At 30.9% G+C, this 22,816-nt stretch overlaps 2 protein-coding genes across 14 annotated transcripts in view; one reads left to right on the top strand and one right to left on the bottom strand.

Annotated features, from left to right (window-relative positions):
* The first annotated feature begins 823 nt into the window (after positions 1-823).
* LOC140668099 (uncharacterized) lies at positions 824-19,336 on the top strand. 3 transcript variants are annotated; one of them, XM_072896714.1, is made up of 4 exons: positions 824-1,038; positions 12,364-12,614; positions 17,320-17,564; positions 17,886-19,336. In XM_072896714.1, the coding sequence occupies exons 2-4, from the start codon at positions 12,366-12,368 to the stop codon at positions 17,887-17,889; spliced, it is 498 nt and encodes a 165-aa protein (XP_072752815.1). In that variant the 5' UTR covers positions 824-1,038; positions 12,364-12,365; the 3' UTR covers positions 17,890-19,336. The 3 variants fall into 3 exon arrangements, with proteins under 3 accessions (XP_072752815.1, XP_072752814.1, XP_072752816.1); XM_072896713.1 differs by lacking the exon at positions 824-1,038 and adding an exon at positions 7,291-7,841; XM_072896715.1 differs by lacking the exon at positions 824-1,038 and adding an exon at positions 7,725-7,857.
* A 287-nt stretch (positions 19,337-19,623) lies between these two features.
* The window catches only part of LOC140668098 (uncharacterized), a 288,817-nt gene continuing 285,624 nt past the window's right edge, over positions 19,624-22,816 (bottom strand). For all 11 annotated transcript variants that reach the window (XM_072896707.1, XM_072896709.1, XM_072896708.1 and 8 more), the window contains one exon: positions 19,624-22,763. In XM_072896707.1, coding sequence (XP_072752808.1) covers positions 22,488-22,763 — 276 coding nt within the window. In that variant the 3' untranslated portion in view covers positions 19,624-22,487. The remainder of the gene's footprint in view (positions 22,764-22,816) is intronic.

The raw sequence follows: 22,816 nt of genomic DNA, 5'->3' as shown, positions 1-22,816 counted from the left end.
TTCTCGTTATCGAATTAATGTTCTTTATTTTCCACTTTGTGCGTCGCTACCAAATAGCAATTAATCAAAAATTTTCCAGACAGATTTCTCTACCAAGTTTTGACGCATCTCAAGTAATAAGCCAGAAATCAGGGTTTAATAAGCTATTTAATAAGTCTTATCCTCAGAAAAATACGACATTGTGTTTTGACGGAAGACTAATAAGGAAACTTATTTTAAGTAAACAATTCTCGATTGATTTTAATAGATGGAATAAATACTATTTTTTTCCTATGAAATAATTCAATTACGTAAGAAATACATTTATATACCGGTATGTGTGTGTGTGTGATAATTGTATACATATATTAGTATGAAAGTTAGTTTTTCATATTGAGAGAGACTATATGCAAAAGAAAAAAATTGTAGCTTTTTAATGCGTATATTCAATAATTTTCCTTTATTCTTTTAATTCTAGTAGCTATATTGATGAAATCATTTATTTTGTCTTACATGTTTTAGCTTTTTTATTTAATATAACATGTAAAATAATAATTAATGTTTATTAAAATTTATTATATATTTAATATGTATAGTTAAATTCAGGTCAGTTTCCTTATTATAATGCATGCTTTTAAAAAGAAAATTATTTAAATATTTAAGCAATATAGAGTTATTGAGATGTCTAAAAATAATAAACACTGCTAATGCAAAACAATTTACCTTAAACAAGACATTTGAAAAATACTGTAAAGCATGTTGACATCAGTGATACGTATACGTGCGTATACCTGCGTATACCTGCGCCTGCGCTTGATTCTGGTAGTGAACAACGTGGGTTAGACAGACTGCGAGAACGGTCACCGCGTCAGTCTGCGCCGAGTCCTCTTCGTGGGAGTTACGTTCTCTTGGTGCGTCAACAGGGCAGCTATAGGGCCCCTTCGACGCACAGAAGAGTAACCGATCTACAAATAATCAAGGACTCAGTGAGAGTTTGATTAGTGCGTGCCAATAGTTTCGGCATCGAACAGCTTGAAATTACTGCGGAGATTAGTTCAGGTAAGAGAAAATATTTTCTCGATTTCAGTTATCCTGACAATAATAAACACTGGAACGTGATAGCTTTTATCTCGCTAGGTCATATACATTATTTATATTTACTCAATCTTAGAGGAAAACGTATACTTCTCTTGGTAATAATTAAAATTACAAAAATAAAATTATATTTTTTGATTACCTCAGATCTTCTATTTGAAGATATAATGTTGTGTATGAATTGTTTATTAAAAATTTAATAACACGATTTTAAGAAAGTTATACGAAAAAGAAAAAAAAGAAAGCAAAAATGTAATTGTAATAAAAAGTATCGTTGAGAGAACATATATATGGTACAATCACACAAAAGAACTAGTCCACTTCTATTCTTATTATAATGTCATTCTATTTTAATGTCATTCTATTTTCGCTTTCCTTACGTCTACGGATTGAAAAAATATATATCTTTATCAGAAGATTTATCAGAACAAAATATAATAGATTGCACATATCAGTTCTTTGTCCGTTAAATGAGCATTAATAAAATAAAATTGAAGTATATTACATTTTTTTGAAGAATGCAATATATATTGTGGAAAATTTTTTAAATTTATATTATACAAAATTATCATTTATTTGAATTATATTAATTTATATTAAATATACTTTAATGCACTATTATATTAAATATTTTGATAAAAATTTAGATATGTTTATTAACTGTATAAAATATTATACATTATTTATACAAATATTTTATTTTGACCAATTTATAATTTATTTAGTTCTTCAACTTGTTAATTGAGTGATCATATAGAGGCGCATTTATCGATATATATATCTGTATCCTCAATTTATTATAAAACATTGATAGACAGACATTGTTGCACATGCGCTCGTAACAAATGTATCTTTATATATAAAGAATATGGATTCATTCATGAAAAAGATGTTTGCAATCTTCTTCTCATATTATTTATGCTTTACAAGTGTAATAACTTCTGAATTGTAAATATGTGTACCTTTGAAGCGTATGTCTTTGAGCATCACAGATGTATCTGTTTTTTATCAATTGAAAAAAATGAATACTAAATTTATCTTTGAATAGCATATTAATACATTGCAATACTTTAATATCATTTTTATGTATTTATAAATTTCTTTTGCAAGTGCAGTCATTTAAATAATGCTTGTTTAATACCCTCTTGATATTTCTATTCATGGAAACTAAATATAATTCGTGCGTGCTATTTGATAAAGCTCATGTTGTATAGAATAGAAATGCAAATACGATTTGTTTTAACTAAATAGGTTCTTAGAAGTGAATATCTTCAAATGTCGTCTTTCTCATTATTTTTATCTTCTTTAACTTCACGGTTTGGTTTAAAATCTCATTTGAAATACGAATCATTTGGCAAGGAAATAACTGAAAAGATTTGCAATTATGACACGAGACATTTATGTTGAGTCTATGAAGGCGCGATAACTTACGTTATATCAGTGACGCAGTTCATTATGAATGTCTGCATCTCTTCTTCGTAGAATTTTTGCAGTTGCGATCAACTGTCGCATAATGTTAAACATGTGGTAATGTAATAAAAATTTCGTACCCGATGATAATTTGAGCGTCATCGAGAAACATATCTGTAGTAATTTTTCAATGCTCGTTAAACAAAATATATTTTTTAATCGCTTTTTTCGTGCAAAAGAAGATATGTTCGGAGAATTCATAAATATTTATTTAATTACATTTAAATTATTTCAATAAATTTAATTTATTTTAATAAATTTCCTATAAAAATTATAAAAATTTGATATACATAACAAAAATATATATACAAGAAATAATAGGAAATGATTTTTAGCAAATGTTCTTTATACATTATATTGTTTGTAAATAATTTCAGAGAAACAAAACTATATTAGAAATGCATTCAGAATCAGAAAATTATTTATATTTTTTATCTTTCCACTTTCAATTTCTTCAAATCTTATAACGTACACGCGTTCAGTACTATCTCATGGCAAAAATGGCAGACATGATTATTTTTTCACACGTACAATATTAGAAAAGACAGAAAGGAATAGAAACCATCTAAAAATCACCTCGAGTCAGTCATATCAAAAATTATGCAAATATAGGCGACGACAGCAGTAAAAATAAAGCTATTCTTACATATATTTTAGATTACCTGTTTTTATGCGAGAGCTTCAAAGCATAAAGTCGATTTATCATTTACTTATCTACTGCTACCATATTTGAAGTGTGCAAAGTGCGAAACCGGGTTAAGGTCAAACCATGTAAGCGACAGGTAATTATGTAACAATTGCATTGCCATGCTGTCGGTAAACCGTTGATGCAAGAGTCGCGCCGCTGTTGATTTTCTGTCGGTTTATGGAGGACTGACATGCAAAACGTGACATATGCACATGTAAATGTAGAAAAGATCCGGGCGTCACGCACGCGGTCTGGGAAGCCGTTCAATAAAATGTAAAATGCACGAAAGCATAGACGGATCGATTTACCACCACAGGAAATACGTTACTTACCGGCTATGACTGTACATTGACTTCTTGCACATGACAAAAAAATGAAAAATATATCAGTGAATGTTTTTTTTTTATCTAATTAGGTTGACCAAAATTTAATGTCGTTTTTTTGCAATAGATGACGTTTTTGTGTTTTTCAATAATAAAGCACTGTTCCTAAACTATAAAATATATAAAAAAAGTTTAATTAAATTTTCTTTAATTGACCTATTTTGAGAATGAGAAGAAAGTATATTTTCAAGGAATAATACTTTTTTATTTTTGCAAATGAAAAACGTGATATAAACAGTAAAAAAGATTTTTACTGCCATTTGTATCGCGTTTTTTTCTTTATGGAAATACAAAAAGCATAGTTGCTCGAAAATATATCTTCTTGTCACTTATTTTCAAAATAAGTGTAATTCAAGAAAATTTAATTAAACGTAATAATTTTTTAAATCACGTGTTGAAGTGTCAGCTTTCAAAAGAATATGTATATATTTTATAGAAGGAACAGTACTTTGTATTGAAAAATACAAATACATCGACTATTGCAAAAAACCGACATTATTTTTTTATCAACTCATTAGTTATATATACATATAAATATATTTATTTTTAAATACACTTTGCGTTGGCGAAGTTATTGCCGTATTAATTTAACTAACGTTAATAATGCAAATATTATTTACTGATCATTTATTGACGATTAATATAATTTTAATAATACATATATAATGCTATCTTACTATGTATGTACATATTATGTACTTTCTTCATCTTGTTTGTTTTATAAATCTATGCATGTTTTACTTATTTATTTCATTTTTCATTTTTCATTTTTAATATTTTATTTATTTTATTTTTAATATTTTCATTATCAAATGACAAATTTTTGATTATTATTGTAGAATATAAAAAGAAGCTGATTCTTTTATTATCGGCAACATATTTTCATATGTTTTGAGTGTACGCTATAAATAATTAGATATGCATGTGTTATCATGCGTTTTTGATATTCGTCATATCTAATAATGTTACTTTGAACGTCACATTGTGTGCTTTGTGATGTAAACGAACGTAAGATGTAATCTTAATGACAAAGTACTTTTTTCTTTTGTGTGATAAATTTAAGAATTAAAAATATTCAAGAAGAGATGAAAACAAGTAGCAAAGAAAGAAGGAAATATTCATGTTTAACCTTTTCATATTTGATATATATTATAAAGTACGTATTTTTTTAAGATATATTTAAATTCAATTTTAGAACCATATACAGTATTTTAAGTATCATCTTTTTCTGCTATCTCTCTTACTGAGTTTCATGTATGTTTTGTTCAGATTTACGTAAAATATTACTTGTGCAATATAAGTGTCAACAAAAGTGTAAACAAAAATCAAGTCTAAACGGGTTTATACAAAAGTACAAACAATGTTATCAAATTTTTTTTAATACTTTGTGATATTTCAATCTTTTTGAGATTTGTGTTAGCGTGCATTTTTATGCGCATGTTGTACTCGGGCTCTGTTCATTTTATTCGATGCATTGAATAAATTTATGTGATAATAATAGATTATCATGTTTGAGATAAAATAATTTTGCGTGAAACGCTACGCCAATCTGCAGTTACTTGTTGGTAATTGCAATTACATTTACTTACTAACCTTTATTTTAATTATTATTATCTACGACTGCTAAAAAAAGGACTAAAGAAATAAAGTGTCAAAATCGCACATTGTCAGAGAACTTTGATCACATTAGCGTGAAATGTTTTTGGATTGAGTATCTAACATCTTACAAAACTGAAAAATCTATCTTGATTAATATTAATGTACTCAAAAAGAATCTTAGCGACGATTTATTTACTATGATAACGAATTTTGATATCTCATTGATGAGAAATGTAATTAACAAATAACTGATAACGAGGCTCTCTATAGAAATAAATTAATAATAATAATGGCAGTAGAGAGCAAAGTATATATTGCAAAAATTTATGATATAACTGAAGCTAATATATCAATTGATTTAATAAATTTGTAATAAATTATTTATTTCACTATATCTAAATTTTTATTATATTCTTAGATTTATATTATCTTTAGTTACATCATAAATTTTTGCAATATATACTTTGCTCTCTACTGCCATTATTATTAGTAATTAACAAAAATTAATAGAGGAGAGAAAATATATATTTAAATTCAATCTCGGAATAGAAATTTCACTCTCAAAGTACAATTAGAACTGTTAGACTGGAATTTTAAGAAAAAAGTAACAGTTATATAGTCAAGACGAATATATAAATAAACGACGAATATATAAAAACAATGATATAAATATGAATTAAATTAAGCAAAATTTATTAAGTCGCATATGACATAATATTTTCTAAATTTAAAGCTACATTTGATGATTCCGAGTAAAATATATAATATTCACGGCTAACCGTTCTTCCTGCTTTGAAATCACAAACCGGTTTACTTCAAAAATAGCAAGGCAACTGTATCACATATACAAGTGAGAAACAGATATCATATGTGTATAGCAAAAAACCTGTCTAACCGTTGCATGTCGATTTCCACCATGTTCTCCTACATATTAACACGCACTCTTACGATATGCATAAACACAAATCTACGTTTTAAATAAAAAAATTAGAAATATTGCAATTAATATAACTTACTTATAATTAATACTGTCTTAGAATATTGTAATATTTTAAGGCAGTTATGTGTGACAAAAAAAAGTTGAAAGATGTAATTGAACAAAATTACATAGCACAAAAGGCCAAAAGATATCTTAAAAATAAATCTAAAAGCTGATAAAAGATTTTCAGGTCGTCTTTTCTTGACGTTTTTTAAGGATTTATGTGCTGCTTAGGTATTAGATAGAATACAGACCACTAACCACTAATATGTTAGTGACTTTTTAAATGCAATTTTCGTATCTACAGTAAAAATGAGAATGACAATGAGTTATGATGAGAGATTTGTTGTGATAACGTAATGTTGCAATTAATATGACACGTGTGATAACGTATATGAAATAGATTATGCGTAAAGAATTTTTGAACTACGAATATATTTTAATGACATTTTTTTAATCATTTTTAAATAAATTTTCCATTAACTTAATTCTGATACTTTCTGCATAAAATATAATAATAAATAGCAATTATAAGCTCAAATAAGAGATATTTTGTTACTTGCTTGTGCTTGTGGTAATTCTTTAAACCACTTTCATCTTTAAAATTTTTTTTTTTGTTACATTTATTACATGTATAATGCAACGATATTCTTAGTTTTATTACTTATGTTAGTGTGTGTCGTTAAAGCATGTTCCAATGGCCTTGGAATACTCTGCATATTCTCACTATACTACATATATTATGCGGTTAAAAATCAATACACTTGCAAGAAACAAAAAATCGTTGACAACATGATATGTATGCAACATTTTTTTTTTGTTCTTGCAACAAAGTTGCAAGCCTTATTGCTTGATTATACAGTTCTTCTTCATTTATAAGATTCGTCGATTAATATAAAAAATCTATTTTTCTTTAAAATAATAAGATTTAATTGTATTTTTTCTTTTTCCTTTACTATAATTCATAGCTTATAATCAAATTTTTGATTAATTTTCTCTATATTCTGGATGATTATGAAATCTTTCCTTAGCATTTCTATTGCAACATTACCTGTGTTAGTACAATCTGTTCTTAACAGAAACAAGAGATATAGCATATGTATGTACATCAGGACAAGCTGTGTTTAAGCAATATCCTGCACTTCATTGAACGTAGTCTAGCCATTTGAGGAGGTTCGTAGTACAAGTCACGTCCTTGGATGTCGCTTCGAGTATATATGTAAATTGGAATTAATTTCGCGACCGCGTCATTGCGTTAGTTTGTGCACGCATACGAAGTCTGGCTGATGCGTGTATCTTCGTTGCACACGTAATGCATTTAAAACTGTATCACCGCGATGAGACAATTTTACGGCGTCTTCTTCACATGTTTAAAGGCGAGAGCTCGCTGCTGATCAGGGATGATAACGTTTCGAAAATAAGACTTTATCTTTACGATTTCACAATGACATGCTCGAAAACGGATCGTATAATCATACATCTTGGCTCGAATTGAACGATCTCTCTCTCTATTATATTCGTGTCGCTTTATATACGACGGTCTGTAGCGCGATATGTTAGTCGCCAAGAAAATTTGCTAGTCGAAAGACTAACAGCTGTGTTATTGGCATATTATTTCTCATAACTGACAACATGGACGAGTCCATCGGTAAACTAATTATACAGTATGTTATATTAATTAAACTTGCGTAGTTTTTAAGACTAAAAGCTTTTGACGCATGGCAAGAAAGATTTTTAAAAGGAACGATAAAAACCAATTCAATTGACAGAGATAGTTTGAATTCATTTGCATGTAACCAGGCAGCTTTAAAATTGCATCAATGCATTATCCATGTTTATCAAATTTACAATTTTAACGACATTAATATTAATGTTATTGACGTTAATGCAAACGTAAGTGCATTAAGAGGAAATTAGCCTGCAATAATTATATGGATGCGATATCTATGGTATTCATGTTATTTTTCAGAGTACGTCACTTCAGACCTAAGCTTTCATATTTCATTTTTGCAACATATAAGTGAAATAACGCTCTTAATAATTGAATAATGTTTGTTGCTAAAATAATATATAAATATGACAAATATCGATCGTTCTGCACTAATACCAACACAGCTTATCTGCGCGTTATAATCGTTTGCCTGTAGCCTACTTTGTAGATAATCGAAGAATATTTATAGTCTCTCAGCCGATGAATTATGTAAGAATGATAAGCACAGCTGATGAATTGGCTTCCTGAATAACTTATTTATTCGGCGATGAGAATTCAAATAAAATTTTATCTCGACGATTGTCATTTATATATTTGGATGCATTTTTGTGATATGGGCGAGTATCGATACGTGACAGTAATTTTCAACACTAAAATAATGTTACTGTAGTTCTGGAATTGCTGAATATCATGAGATGAGTACTCTTGTTTTTTAAATAAAAGTTTCATGCATTTTAATTGATATTTTACTCTTAGAAAGGGAGTTTAACTTTATTATACCAAGTAATATAAGTTTACTAAATTTTAAAGATGTACACTTGTTTCTATATTTAACAGTCTTAATCGTCAATGTTTTTGTACATATATATACACATGTCAGAATACTAATAAAATAATAAATGTCCACAAGACGAAAATGTATCAAAATGTGCCCGTTAATGTGCTTACTAATTTTAGAGAAACATTATTTATCGCTCACCTAATTCTTGACGTTATACTTGTCACCTTTTCTGATATTCACAAAGACGAATGAGTAATGGAGTTTTATACAAATAGCCTACTTTGGAAAGTGGCGTGTCTTTTATCAAGATGTTCGCAACAAACATTTTCTGCTTTCGTCAATATTGTGAGCACAAACGCTGTTTAATAAAGTTGCAATTTGCGTCAATAAAACTCAACGTGACACGGTTGACCCATGTTTCAGATGACAAACGCGTGTACATACGTTCGTGCAGAAATAATTTGCCGTTATTTTGTAAAATATATCGATCGCTTATCGATTGAACTACTTATTAATCATATAGATATTCGATAATCTTTCTCTCTCCAATTTTTAACGGATATTCAGGCTTTAGAGATATATGAGTTTGAATGAATTTGAGAGTTTTATACTTTACTAGAAACGATATTTAATCTTGAACTTTATATAAATCATTGAATGAGGGATATCAGAAGAGATCTATTTGTGTATTAAATATCGTGGAATCGGGCTGAATGACGTCGATCATTTCTACGTCGTGTGTGTGTTCTACACTCAAAAAAATATTTTGCTAATGTAGATAGATTTCTAGATGTCTCAGTTAAAATTTATCTGCTATGTTTCATATCTGTTAGAATGTTGTTTGTGTGTCTGTGAAGTTAGCACGACATTTTATTAATTTTTAAAAAGTAATGGTAGTTCCAGTAGAACTTTTCATAATTCTATAGTTCCTGATGATAAACATTAAAAAAAATTCCGCATTTTTAATATCGAAAATAAAAAATGACGTGCTAACTTCACGTTCCAGCACGGCACATCGTCCTCTAAAGTACAAGAAAACATCGAAAATCAAGATGTTTATTAAGAGTTCTCGTTAGTTCTATACCAATTCTACAATTATATATCATTTCAAGGCAAAATTCCAACAAATTACCAAAAAAATCAAAAATAAAGAATGGCGCGCTAACTTCGCGAATTTAGCACGACACTCTTCTCTCTAAAGTACTAAAATTCGAATTAAAAATTCTTATTTTTTACAAGAGTTCCCGATAGTTTTAATTGAGAGTCGCATATATATATAATTTCAGATCGATATTCCACCAATTAACTTTTAAACAGTTTTTGTTTTAATTGCGTATTACGACACTTAGTAAAAATGTGTCGTGCTGATGATTTTCGGCAGTTCTAACGATAGTTTTCGACAGTTCTGCAAGAGTTCTATGCATTAAAATCAGTTTTAAACAGAGTCCCGATCATTATTTATTTTTAAAACAATTTTTAACAATTACGTCCAGCACGCCACTTAGTAAAAATGTGTCATGCTGATGATTTTCGGCAATTCTGACGATAGTTCTCGACAGGTCTGCAAGAGTTCTATGTATTAAAATCAGTTTTAAACAGAGTCCCGATCATTATTTATTTTTAAAACAATTTTTAACAATTACGTCCAGCACGCCACTTAGTAAAAAATGTATCGTATTGATGATTTTCGGCAGTTTTGACGATAGTTCTCGACAGTTCTGCAAGAGTTCTATGCATTAAAATCAGTTTTAAAAAGAGTTTCCGTTATTATTTATTTTTTAATCAATTCGGACGATAGTTCTTGACAGTTCTGCAAGAGTTCTATGCATTCTTTGTTAAAAATTGTTTAAAAATTAATTAGTGGAATATTGATTTGGAATTGTACATATATGTAAATCTCAATTAGAATTATCGGGAACTTTTGTAAAAAATGATAATTTTCAATTTTCGTTTTAGTACTTTAGCGAGGAGAGTATCGTGCTAATTTCGCAAATTGATTAAAAAATAAATAATAACGGAAACTCTTTTTAAAAATAATTCTAATGCATAAAACTCTTGCAGTACTGTCGAGAACTATCGTCAGAACTGCCGAAAATCATCAGTACGATACCTTTTTTACTAAGTGGCGTGCTGGACGTAATTGTTAAAAATTGTTTTAAAAATAAATAATGATCGGGACTCTGTTTAAAACTGATTTTAATACATAGAACTCTTGCAGACCTGTCGAGAACTATCGTCAGAATTGCCGAAAATCATCAGCACGATACATTTTTACTAAGTGGCGTGCTGGACGTAATTGTTAAAAATTGTTTTAAAAATAAATAATGATCGGGACTCTGTTTAAAACTGATTTTAATGCATAGAACTCTTGCAGAACTGTCGAAAACTATCGTTAGAATTGTCGAAAATCATCAGCACGACACATTTTTACTAAGTGTCGTAATACGCAATTAAAACAAAAACTGTTTAAAAGTTAATTAGTGGAATATCGATCTGAAATTATATATATATGCGACTCTCAATTAGAACTATCGGGAACTCTTGTAAAAAATAAGAATTTTTAATTCGAATTTTAGTACTTTAGAGAGAAGAGTGTCGTGCTAAATTCGCGAAGTTAGCGCGTCATTCTTTATTTTTGATTTTTTTGGTAATTTGTTGGAATTTTGCCTTGAAGTAATATATAATTGTAGAATTGATATAGAACTAACGAGAACTCTTAATAAACATCTTGATTTTCGATGTTTTCTTGTACTTTAAAAGACGATGTGCCGTGCTGGAACGTGAACTTAGCATGTCATTTTTTATTTTCGATATTTTTGATATTAAAAATGCGGAACTTTTTTTAATGTTTATCATCAGGAACTATAGAACTATGAAAAGTGCTACTGGAACTACCATTACTTTTTAAAAATTAATAAAATGTCGTGCCAACAGACACATTGTTTTGTCACATTTGTCACATATAGAATTTATAGCAGCAATATTCTAGCAATACCTCTAGAAAATTTAGATCCCATTGCCAAATATTAATCACAAATATACTTGTCCTTAATTTTTTACACCTAGAAAATTTTTGTTGAAGTTGCAAGATCATTTTTTTGAGTGTATCATTAGAATTTAAAATCTTATAATAAAAATTTACTTGGATAGTTATATTTTAATAATTATATTTAATAGTTATATTTTAATTTAATCGTAATAATTATATTTTTGACTTGTAATTTTGGTTACAATTCTACCTGTAGTAGAATAATTGGAACTTTCGATTAAATATTGCCTACATGCTATTAGATTTGTAGGCTACCACGAGCATTCGACAACTGTCATACTAACATCATTCAATATTAAATGAAACCATCCAATTCATATTCATAAATGTCATTATCTTCAAATGAAGTGATGAATAGCGGCGTTCTTTTATCTATTGTATGTGAGCTATTTAATAATGCCCAAACAATCGAGATTTTTTTGATATTACACAAATAACTTTTTTTTAACGATTTGTCTTTATGATCTTAATACACGTTTTGCCCTGTTAATAATATTTATTCTTTTTTTGCGAATAATTTTTACAAAATGCGTGCACAAAGGAATTTTTTATATGTAATAAATATTTTGTATATAATAAATATATATATATATATATATATATATATATATAAATTCCATGCTTTTCAGCTATGTCTTTAGAGGAATCTCGGAGATCGCAACGTCCGTACCGATACGGTATGGTTCTCCTATGCGTCGGAGCTCTCATAAACTGGTTAGGTTTGGCGGAGAACTATGTCGAGCCGGTGCGTTACGTCGGTGTCGCCTGCATAGTTGCCGGGGCTCTCCTCATTTGCGCCGCAATGTGTTGTTGGCTGCACGCACCGCCAACTAGGACGAGCACGCATACGCAACACACGAGCCATCCGATCACGGCACAGGTAACTTTCGTATTTGTCTATCTATGGAGAGATAGCGAATTTGTTCGTCTGCATGAACGAAATTCACGCTTGACGTAATCGAATTCGAAAAAAAAAAAATTGTCAGCGAAAAATTGTAGGTGTGATTCACACACACACACACACACACACACATACACACATACACACCCACACACTCATAAACACACCGCAAACTCGTTATTTTTTTCTTTCTTACCGGTTTTCAGACTATTAATCTTCCTTTCTACGAGTCTGCCTTCATTAGTTATTTTTTACTACGTGAAGTTTTATATGCACGTGCTTAAGTGATAATAATAATTTATTAATTCTTTATATTTATCAAAATAATTTCGAGTAGGATTGGAATCAATAATATAAAAAGTGCTCTCGTGTTATTTTGTAATTTACTGCATTAGATACTCAGTTTATAAAAACTTATAAAAAAAGAGATGTAGTAATAATTATCATTTAAATTTCTTTTCAAGCTAAATCGCATTCTTAAATCATGTATGTCAAATAAAATCTAGACAATCTTTAAACATGTTTGATTTGTAGAAAAGAAGATTAAATTAGATGTAAAAATAAAAGTTTATTTTCAGAAAAGATTAAAAAAATGTATAGCTTTACTTGCGAGCGATATTTTTTACTGATACTTATCATTAAAATATTTATGTTTCATTTATATTATTAACATATATTTCTTGTGACTTACGTAATATTTCGTTTAAATAAGATAACAACTACTGTTAAATACTACACTCTACTTATCAATACATTGCGTATATTTATATTTTAATATTATTCGCTGGATATTTCAATATTATTGATATTAGGAGAGTGACGATAAATATTGATACAATAAAAACCTCCTTAGCGATTCGAAAAGATGCAGGTCGTCGGTGCGGTTGAAGGCCCCCGGGGATCGGTCTAAAACGTTTTTAGATCGATCCGGGTCAACCCCCTATTATAGACTACAAAAGAATTATCTATAGATATACCCTAGCCTAGCAGTATAAGCCGCAATTACTAGCGGTGGGCAGAATAAGAAGAAGCTTAATAATATACCCTGTCCGCGATGTGTATATATGTGTATAGCTTATACTTTTTCTCTTCGAATAAAACCCGAGATACAAGAAGGAAGATAAAAGAGAGTATATTTTCATACGTATCAGATAATATATCGTGGCGCGTTCATAAATCATTGACGTATGATAAACACGCCCTCGTCGTGCGTTTCTTCGCCGACAAAATGCGCTGAATGTTTGCGGATATCATAAAAATTTCAAGCAGGCAAAACTCCTCGTCGTGAAACTACTGTCACGTCAACTAAAATGGTGCAAAGTCATGATTGTATCATTCTACTATATAATTTCCTCCTTTCGGTTTCGAGTAACGGAAATATTACAGACAACTTCTCCTTTCCTCGAAACATTCTCCTTTGCAAGTTAATATTTTTGCTAGAATAATAAGTACTGTCGGCGTGAATGAATCATATACCATTGCGCAATCAATCTCATCATACGATCGACATAATCATTAAAAATAATTTCAACACATGCTGACGAGTGGAGATTTTCTACTGTCAGTCCATTGGCGCGTGAATTTTATATACTCGTTAATATTTAACGTCAAACAATATTGACAATAATTAATGATCATAACGGGTCTAAGGAAGATATTATCATAAATATTTTTAACTTTTTTTTTGCTTTATTTTTATGCAATGCCTGCCTCGGTTTCTCTTTTTCCACTTGCTTACCTTTCTAGTTCGTTGCTATTTTAAATCCATAAAGTATTTTTCTTCGTAGAAATTGTCGGCAAATGTTCTCCACGTAAAATAAACGACCTGTCCATTTTCAAATATTTATCTGTTCATTCGTCCTTTCGTTACATTATATAGAATGTCCTTTAATTATTAGATGTCATTTTAATAAGATTTTTCGATTATAATTTTAAAGTCGATTTTTCCTTAAAAAAAAACAAAGAAGGTCATATTGATTGCAACCTTTCAATTTTTTGCATCATATATTGTAACAGAGTCTTAAGTTAAAATTCCGGCAGTAAATTCTACCAGGTGGAATAAAAATGCAGTTTTATTATCCATTTGACTGCGCGCTTAAAATTTTTTATTACGAAAAGTCTTTTTTTCAATAATTTAAAACTTATTGATACTTTGGCAAGGAAAACACTCGACTCTGAGTTGATCAAAGAATTTTTTATCGAAAGAACATCTAGTTTCGAGATGTTTTATTTATGCAAAAAAAAGAAGATATAATGCACATTAAGTCGATTATATGAAAAAGAACGTAGCGATCTTTGTCGATTACTGTTGTAAAAAGATTTATCCGGAAACAAATACCGAGCTATTTTTAATCATTCCTTATCCTTGGATACATATCTGTTCTACTCTTTTTACAATTTTAATAACAGTTTTTAAATTGGCAGCGTGAAATAAGTTTGCGAGGCAAGATAACAACAGTTTGAACTCTAAAAAGTGTTTGTTGAAAAATGCTGTTGCTTGCCGGTTTCATATGTTATTAATTATAGTTAATTAAATTTCATATACACGTTTATTTTTCGCTTATAAAAAAACGCATGACATTTTGTATGTGTGTTAAGCAAAGGCATCGTGTCTTAGGTCTTATAGTTATCTTCACTACACTATATGTTATCTTGCAATACTATCTATTTTTACAAAGGATTTCTCAAATTCAACACACACGAAAGTTATTTTCAAACATTAATTAAATGAATTAATTTATTTTCTTGAAACGCGATAACCTTTAAGATAACGATTTATCGCGAGGCCACTTCTAGACAAAGAAGTCGATATGACTATATTTGGGATTTTTCAAATAAATTCGAACAATAAAAATTCGATCATTATGTATGATAAATATTATGATGTAATTTTAGTGTATTTTCAAATCTTTATAGACACGTATATCTGAGGAATTTTTTACATGAATTTAAAATAAAAGTTATCAGTTTAATTATTATTTAATTTAATCGTAAATCAATTAATTATTATTTCACAAATATTGTGTACATTCTGACGACATATGATGCGATGATTTATATTTGGCATCATATAATTCTCGCTATTCATTTGACGTAAGTGATATATGTGGCACCATCGAAGAAAGAAATGATACTTTCATATTATTTGATATGTCTGATTAAATACAAGCAGAGTGTAATCGGTCGATTCTCCGAATTTTCGAGGTCATGCTCGTGTTTACTAGTGAGCGATAATTGAGAAGAACCTTTACCAGGAAAGAATTTCGTGCGGACACATCTCGGAGTCAGTCGTTCACCTCGCGTTCCTACTTAAGCTCATTATGCAATTTTCCAGCAAAGCTTTCTTTATCGCCACAAATAGCCACGTTTATTTTCGTCGACCGCGCGCGTTCGTACGTCACCCTATATGTATCTCGCGCGCGCCCTTTCGCGACTTACATTCAAACCAGCCACAATGTTTCCGAAGAGAGAAAGCTGGAAATACGTAGATAGATATCTATAGACGACCTACGACGAATATAGCGCGATGTGCACTTCCGGGTGAATATCCTTATAACGTGGCACGTAGAATATCGCGGGAACTGTGCGGGGCCGGCATGTCGATCCGGATACTTTAAATAGACTCCGACGACGATATATTTCCATAATGATTAACTGTGCGATGTGTTCTTTTTTTGTATACGCATGTTTTGAATCGCGACGGGTTTAAATTCAAGTTATATATATAAGACTTTAAAGAGAGAATTCTCAAGATTGTTAACTTACGTGATTGTGTGAGAATTCTTAAAATTAAATACTGTTTTCTTGAATCTTCGAAGCTGAGAAGTGCATTCTAAATTCTAAAAATACAATGGCAAACTTGCAGAAACTTTGCATTTTAGTTACAAAACTCTATAAAATTTCCAAAGTTAAATTGCGAGATATGAGTCATAAGATAATAAAAGATTCTTTTAATTCCGTTTTAAGAAAATTGAAAGATGCAATGCCTCATTAATCTAATAAAACTACACAGAAAAAAAGAATATTCTTATTTTGACAATATCTTTACTTTCAAAATGTAAACCTTGAAATGAGATTATATTGCGTTAAACAAATAAATAAAATTGGCTTGATTAAGACATTTTATATAGTTCAACCAAAAAAAATATATTCTTGTTATTTAAGAATAATTTTCTTTAATGGAGAGGAAAAAAAATGTTGGATAGAAAATAACACATGTTGAAATCAATGATAATTATAATCTTCTTAAAGTCAAAATAATTATTTTATTCTTGAAATGATAATTATAGTATTGAAATTAAAATTATAATATTGCTGAAATTTAAGATTTTTTAATTCTTATAAGAAGATTATAAATTATTACATATACATGTACGAAACAATGAACGCGTTCATATGAGTATATAAGTTTTGATTTGATACTTACTTTTTTGTAGCAATCTTTCCAAAATTTTTTAAATCAATTAGTGAAACATATAATATAATCTCTTCAATCACGTAGTAAGCGATCAGAGTTAAATAATATGTTATCAAAAAATCTTAAAGAGTTGACTGATAAACTTTCACGAACTTTCACATTTCGAATATAAGTAGGAAAGTTCTCTACACACAAAGTTATATATTTATATATATCGTTAATATTTCGAAATAAATTCGAAGTAAATCGATAATTTTTTTTTTAAAGATTGATGATCCGATCCACGTGATTTCCATCGAAGAACCTTCGGGCGTGTCGAGACAGAAGCCGCCTGATTACGAGGCGGTGACGGACGCACCACCAAGCTATGATGATGCCATCAAGCTAAATCCTAGTCAATTAGTCAGATTGAGCAATGGTAGCACACCGCCGCCGTTATCCTCAGGACAAATTATCCCAACGACCATTAGTATCGTTTCTCCTACGCTAACACCGCCACCTCCATACGCTAGGTAAGAACACTCGTAAATTCCTGAGTGTTGCATCAACATCTTGGAATATGAATAATCAATGTTGTTTTATAGCAAAAAAAACAGTCACGATATCTATACATGAAACACATTTTTTTCTTGTCATTAAAATAAAATTGATTGTCTTTGATTTAAAATATTGATGCATTAATTTTTATTTTATGGCTACTATTTTGTGAGATTATATACTCGGTTTCATTAATCATATCAAAAAAATACTATTATTTGTTAAATACTTATGGCACGACATTTTTGTGAATTCTTAAAAGTCAGGTTTTTTTAATCGATCTTTTTCTGTTGCAGGTGAGATTGTAATGCTAGGAATAGAGACCAATAAATACGAAGCTTTACGACGTAAGAATCGACGTCAATTGCGAAAAACGATGAAGTTGCAGATTGCAAACAATACAATCATACGACAATTTCGTTGTTTGCTTTCGTCGTTGCGAAATGCGTGATACGTAGCTGTAAAGCATACACGTAGCTGTGCAGAACACGATCTTGCCAGAGAAGAAGGGGGATTTAAGCCATCCGAAAATCGTTCGACATTTCCACAAACAAGAATTAAACGAGGATCTCTTTTTTGACATTTCAAATGTCAAATGCCGAGTGCTTAGATTAATAACTATTGGACAATTGTGGAACGTTGCTGATACCAACGTCATTCAGGACGATTAATTCTTCCTTTACAACTACGTTAGCTCTTGTTATGATTTAAAAAGACAAAAATCATGAAACAACTTCATTGATTACGACATCTGAGTTTAATCGATGCGGCCTAAAGAATTGCAGTCATTATCAAATTCACTACTTTTTCGTTTGTTGATCTCTCAAAATAATACACGTGTAAAAAAGTGGAAATAAGTGATACGGTATACAATAACATACTGGCACACAATGCACAATTGCAAAGATAGAGACATGTATATATACCATACTTTTGCATTTTCGATATTTCGATGACGGTCTCGACAGGAATTTTCCTCAATGTATTATATCATAGCGCCGTTTCTATCCACGCGCTTGCTTGGCTGTTTTATAACAACGATAATAAAGTAATGACTTTTAACACTCGAACGTTACGTTCAGCTCGCGGTCCGCAGTTCATTTAATTTAATGATTCAAATCGTGGCTTGATTGATGCCATGGTATTCCACAGAAATGAGTCTTCACATTAATCGACAGAACAATCATGGAATTTCTAGAATTTACGTATTACTTTAAATCATGATAATAATGTTTTTGTTATATTGAAAAATTATATAGATAACATTGAAGAAATGCCGTTAAAATGTATAAATCGTATTGATTTATATTTATAGAGTTAAAATTTGTTGTGTTCGAAAATTTAATTCGTGCCATTTTCAGAATAAGCATCTTAATTATTAAATCTACTCTTATATAAAATGAATGAAAAAGCTCTGATAATTTTTTACACTCTCGAAAACATCTGTTATAAATGCGACAAATATTCAAAGACAATCGTATCTTACGATGATGCGAAGAAGAATCATAATAGAGCATTTAGCACGTTGCGAGCTCAACTGCGTATAATTTACTGAAGAATGATCTTCTGCCATATCTGTTTCTTTAAATACGCACACGCGCGCACAGTACACTCATGCGAAAGCCATTCGCACGTCCATTTTATTGTGATATATTATACTGTTATATACGTATAGATAATATTAAACAACACTGTCGAATATAATGGCGATGCTTGTATTATAAAATAAGACTTTTTTATAACAAAACTGCAAATAGAGAATGAGATTTTTTTATGCGAGTCTTTTCTATTTCATATCCTTTTACGATTATTTCCTGTTCAATTTGAAATCGTACAAGGAAAACCACATTCATTATTTATTATTTTACATACTTTGCTAATGAAATGCAAAAGTATGTATTTATAAAGTATACTAATATATAGCCATTTTTATTTCATTAACTTTTATTTGCATATCGCGTAACATTTTATTATCAATAATGAATATTAATGAATTTCTCGTGTATATGCAAGGTATGGGAAAAATGATCAATATTCATCGATAAATACCCTTTATTCAATCGGAGTAACATTTATACTTACTTAAAGCATGTTATTGAACTTATATACCTGTAGATTTTCATTAACGGCAACAATTATAATTGAAATAGTGACAGAAACGTAACAGGACTAGCGACAATAAGTTGATAGGAATCATAATAATAATAATAAAAATAAAACAATAATATAACATTAATATAACAGAAAAAATAGCATTAATAATGATCACGCAGGACTAGTAGATGATAATGACGATCTTAATAATGAATATTGCCTAGTATATTACTCGTATTACAACGAAACAAGAAGTAAGAAAGTCAAAATGTAGTGACTGTCGATTATTGATTATCTGGTTTTTTTTTTTTTTCATTCTCATCCCTTCCTTCCTACTTGCCAATTATGCTAACTTGAAATAAAACCTTGACGATAGTAATGACGATGATAATTATAACGACAATGATAATGACAAGAATAATTATAATGTCAAGATTATTCGTAATTGTCGATCGACTATCGCTATCTTTAATTTGTTATTACTCTCACTACACGGTGGTTTGGTTAAAGTATATTTACTTCTTCTGTTCACGCTTCTCTTATCTCATCAGCCTCTCAGACAAACAATTAATTCTTTCGTAACTGCTTTTCTTTTTTATATACATCACCTATATAGTTGTAGAGAACATAATACAACTTTAACGTAATATATAGTTTTATGCCAGCCATCATTGATTATCCGATCGACATGTTTGCTACTTTTTTTTTATTTAATTGATAGTGAAAGAAAACAAGAATGTAAGAAATAAATATTAAAAATATCTGAGATATGTTATGATATATTGATAGAGAGCGTTTTTTCTCCGCAGCACAACTGATGTTGATTATTAATAAATACATATGTGTGATAAAGTTTTTAATAATTTGTAAACACCATTAACAGATGTACTTCTTTATATTTATATTTCTTTCAATGAATCCATAATCATGTTCTTCGTTCTTATGCATTGTACTGTTAATGGTATTAAAATTTCTCTGCATTTATGTCGATCGATTTACACCTAAGTGTAAAAAGTCAACCAGCGACAAAACGGAGATATTTCTGGCTTATATATCATAATAATAACAATAATAATAATAATAATAATAATAATAATAATAATAATAATAATAATAATAATAATAATAATAATAATAATAATAATATAAAATTATTGTAATGCAATTTCAACGAGAAGCGGTGATTCATATGACTCAAAGCGAGGAATTTTCGATATATTTACAAATTCTTGTAATTTCCCCGCATTTCTCGTTTCAGTAGCAAAACAAATGTAAATAGGAACAAAACTAGATCAACGAAACAATAACAACTGCGCCGATACAAATGTACACGACGTAAGTAAGTAAGTAAGTAAGTAAGTAACCGCGAATATACAGGAGAGAATGCGACGCATTCGGAAATTATTGCACGTACGAACGAATATCCTCCGACCGATTTGGTCGCACTGTATACTGAAGGAACGCGAAGCTCGATCCTTCTTCCTTGCATCCTTAGCAAAACGATCGAGGCTCGATCATCCACCTTGGACAGCCATAAATTCGACAGTATTTAGGATTGACAGTTGTTGATGAAGAAGCCACGCATGACCTCGCAAACATCTCTTTCTCTCTGTTTCTTTCTTTCTCATCGTTCCTCTGAAATCGCAGCTCGTTATCGCCAGCGATTGTTGTTCTTATAGTAATTGTATATCTCTGTGACTATGTACAGTCTATATGGACAACGCGTCGCACAATTCTCTCGTAGACTCGTTAATATTATATAAATACGTTGGTATACACTCGTTACTATACTTTATTAACAGTAGTAAGAGTAGTGGTAGCGATAATGACGATTGGATTAGTCGCTAAAAACGATCCGGCTGATTGTAACAGTTACAGTAGTAGTAATAATAGTAGTAGTAGTAATGATAATAATAATAATAATAGTGTCTAGCTGGTAAATAGTTAGCCGATAAATTGATTTATAAGTAATCTTCAGGGTTCAGCAAAAGCGTCATTTGTGGACCGTGTCGATCCTCGTAAATCGCGCGCTGATCGCTTAAACGGTAATAACACAGTTACACAGCGATAAGTGTGCGGCAAGAGTCCGATATACAGCTAAATTAATCATTTTTTTTTACATGACTTAGAGCAGTATAACCATCAACCTGTCGAATAATATATAAATGCATTTCTCCCGTTGTGTGTATGTACATATGCGGTGACGGTAGCGGCCGCCGTGTGTGATACTTGACGTAGATTCATTATGTACAAAAGATATCGCGCTATATGAGCAATGTCGCCCCCCGTTAATAGTCCGTTAAGCTTAGCTCGGATGAACGCTCGTCGAGCCGTTATCCGATTTAGATGCCGTTTTTATAGATAGCGTTTACTAACAGCCCTATACCCGATGCTCGACCGGCCACGACGACTTTCACTTACGTCGCACGTGTTCACAGGAGCGACTGATTGACGTCACACGACGTCACTGTCTGAAATTCACGCGGACGATGTATGACGCACGCTGGTGGATTCTTCGCCAGCATTTTCGAATAAAGAACGGCGCGTCACGAAGTGACGGGTTTCTCCCATGTGTCGTAGGCCGATGAGCCGCGGATCAACACGTCACGACCGACGCAGTTTTCCTTCCTCGTGGGAAGAGAAGGGGGCTGCTGGGCATCATCATTCATTCGCATCCGATGTGAACGAGAGGAAGGAATGACTGCGATCCCCGCGTCACGAAGAGTAACCGTCGTCGAATACGGTTTCTTCGCGCGAGTTCCGAGCGACGTTCAATATCTGATCGTCGATCTTTAAGGATGGTCTCAGATGGGTGTCGGCAGAACCGTGAAGTCCTGCAATGCGGTCTTCACCGTTTCGTAAATCGGCCGGTTGCTCTCGTCGGCGCAGTAGCCGTCGGCGGTGCACAGAGTCTGTAGCTTCGTCAGGTAACTGTCGAAGTTCTCGTGGCCTATCTTTTCTTGCGGCCCGCCCGGGGCGTTCGGTATTCGCACTTGCTCGAGCAGGGTGATCATGTTGTCGCGCAGCGACTGATAGTATTCGGTCAAATTATTGTTGCGTTGGCTTATCGTTGACGTTTCCTGCAAAAAGAATGTATCATTAATGCCGGAGCGCACGCATGATAACGTCTGCG

This window comes from Anoplolepis gracilipes, chromosome 7, assembly GCF_047496725.1.
Source record: "Anoplolepis gracilipes chromosome 7, ASM4749672v1, whole genome shotgun sequence".
Taxonomy (NCBI): Eukaryota; Metazoa; Arthropoda; class Insecta; order Hymenoptera; family Formicidae; genus Anoplolepis; species Anoplolepis gracilipes.
The sequence above is the reverse complement of the archived record's forward strand: the minus strand, read 5'-3'. Positions and strand labels throughout refer to the sequence as shown.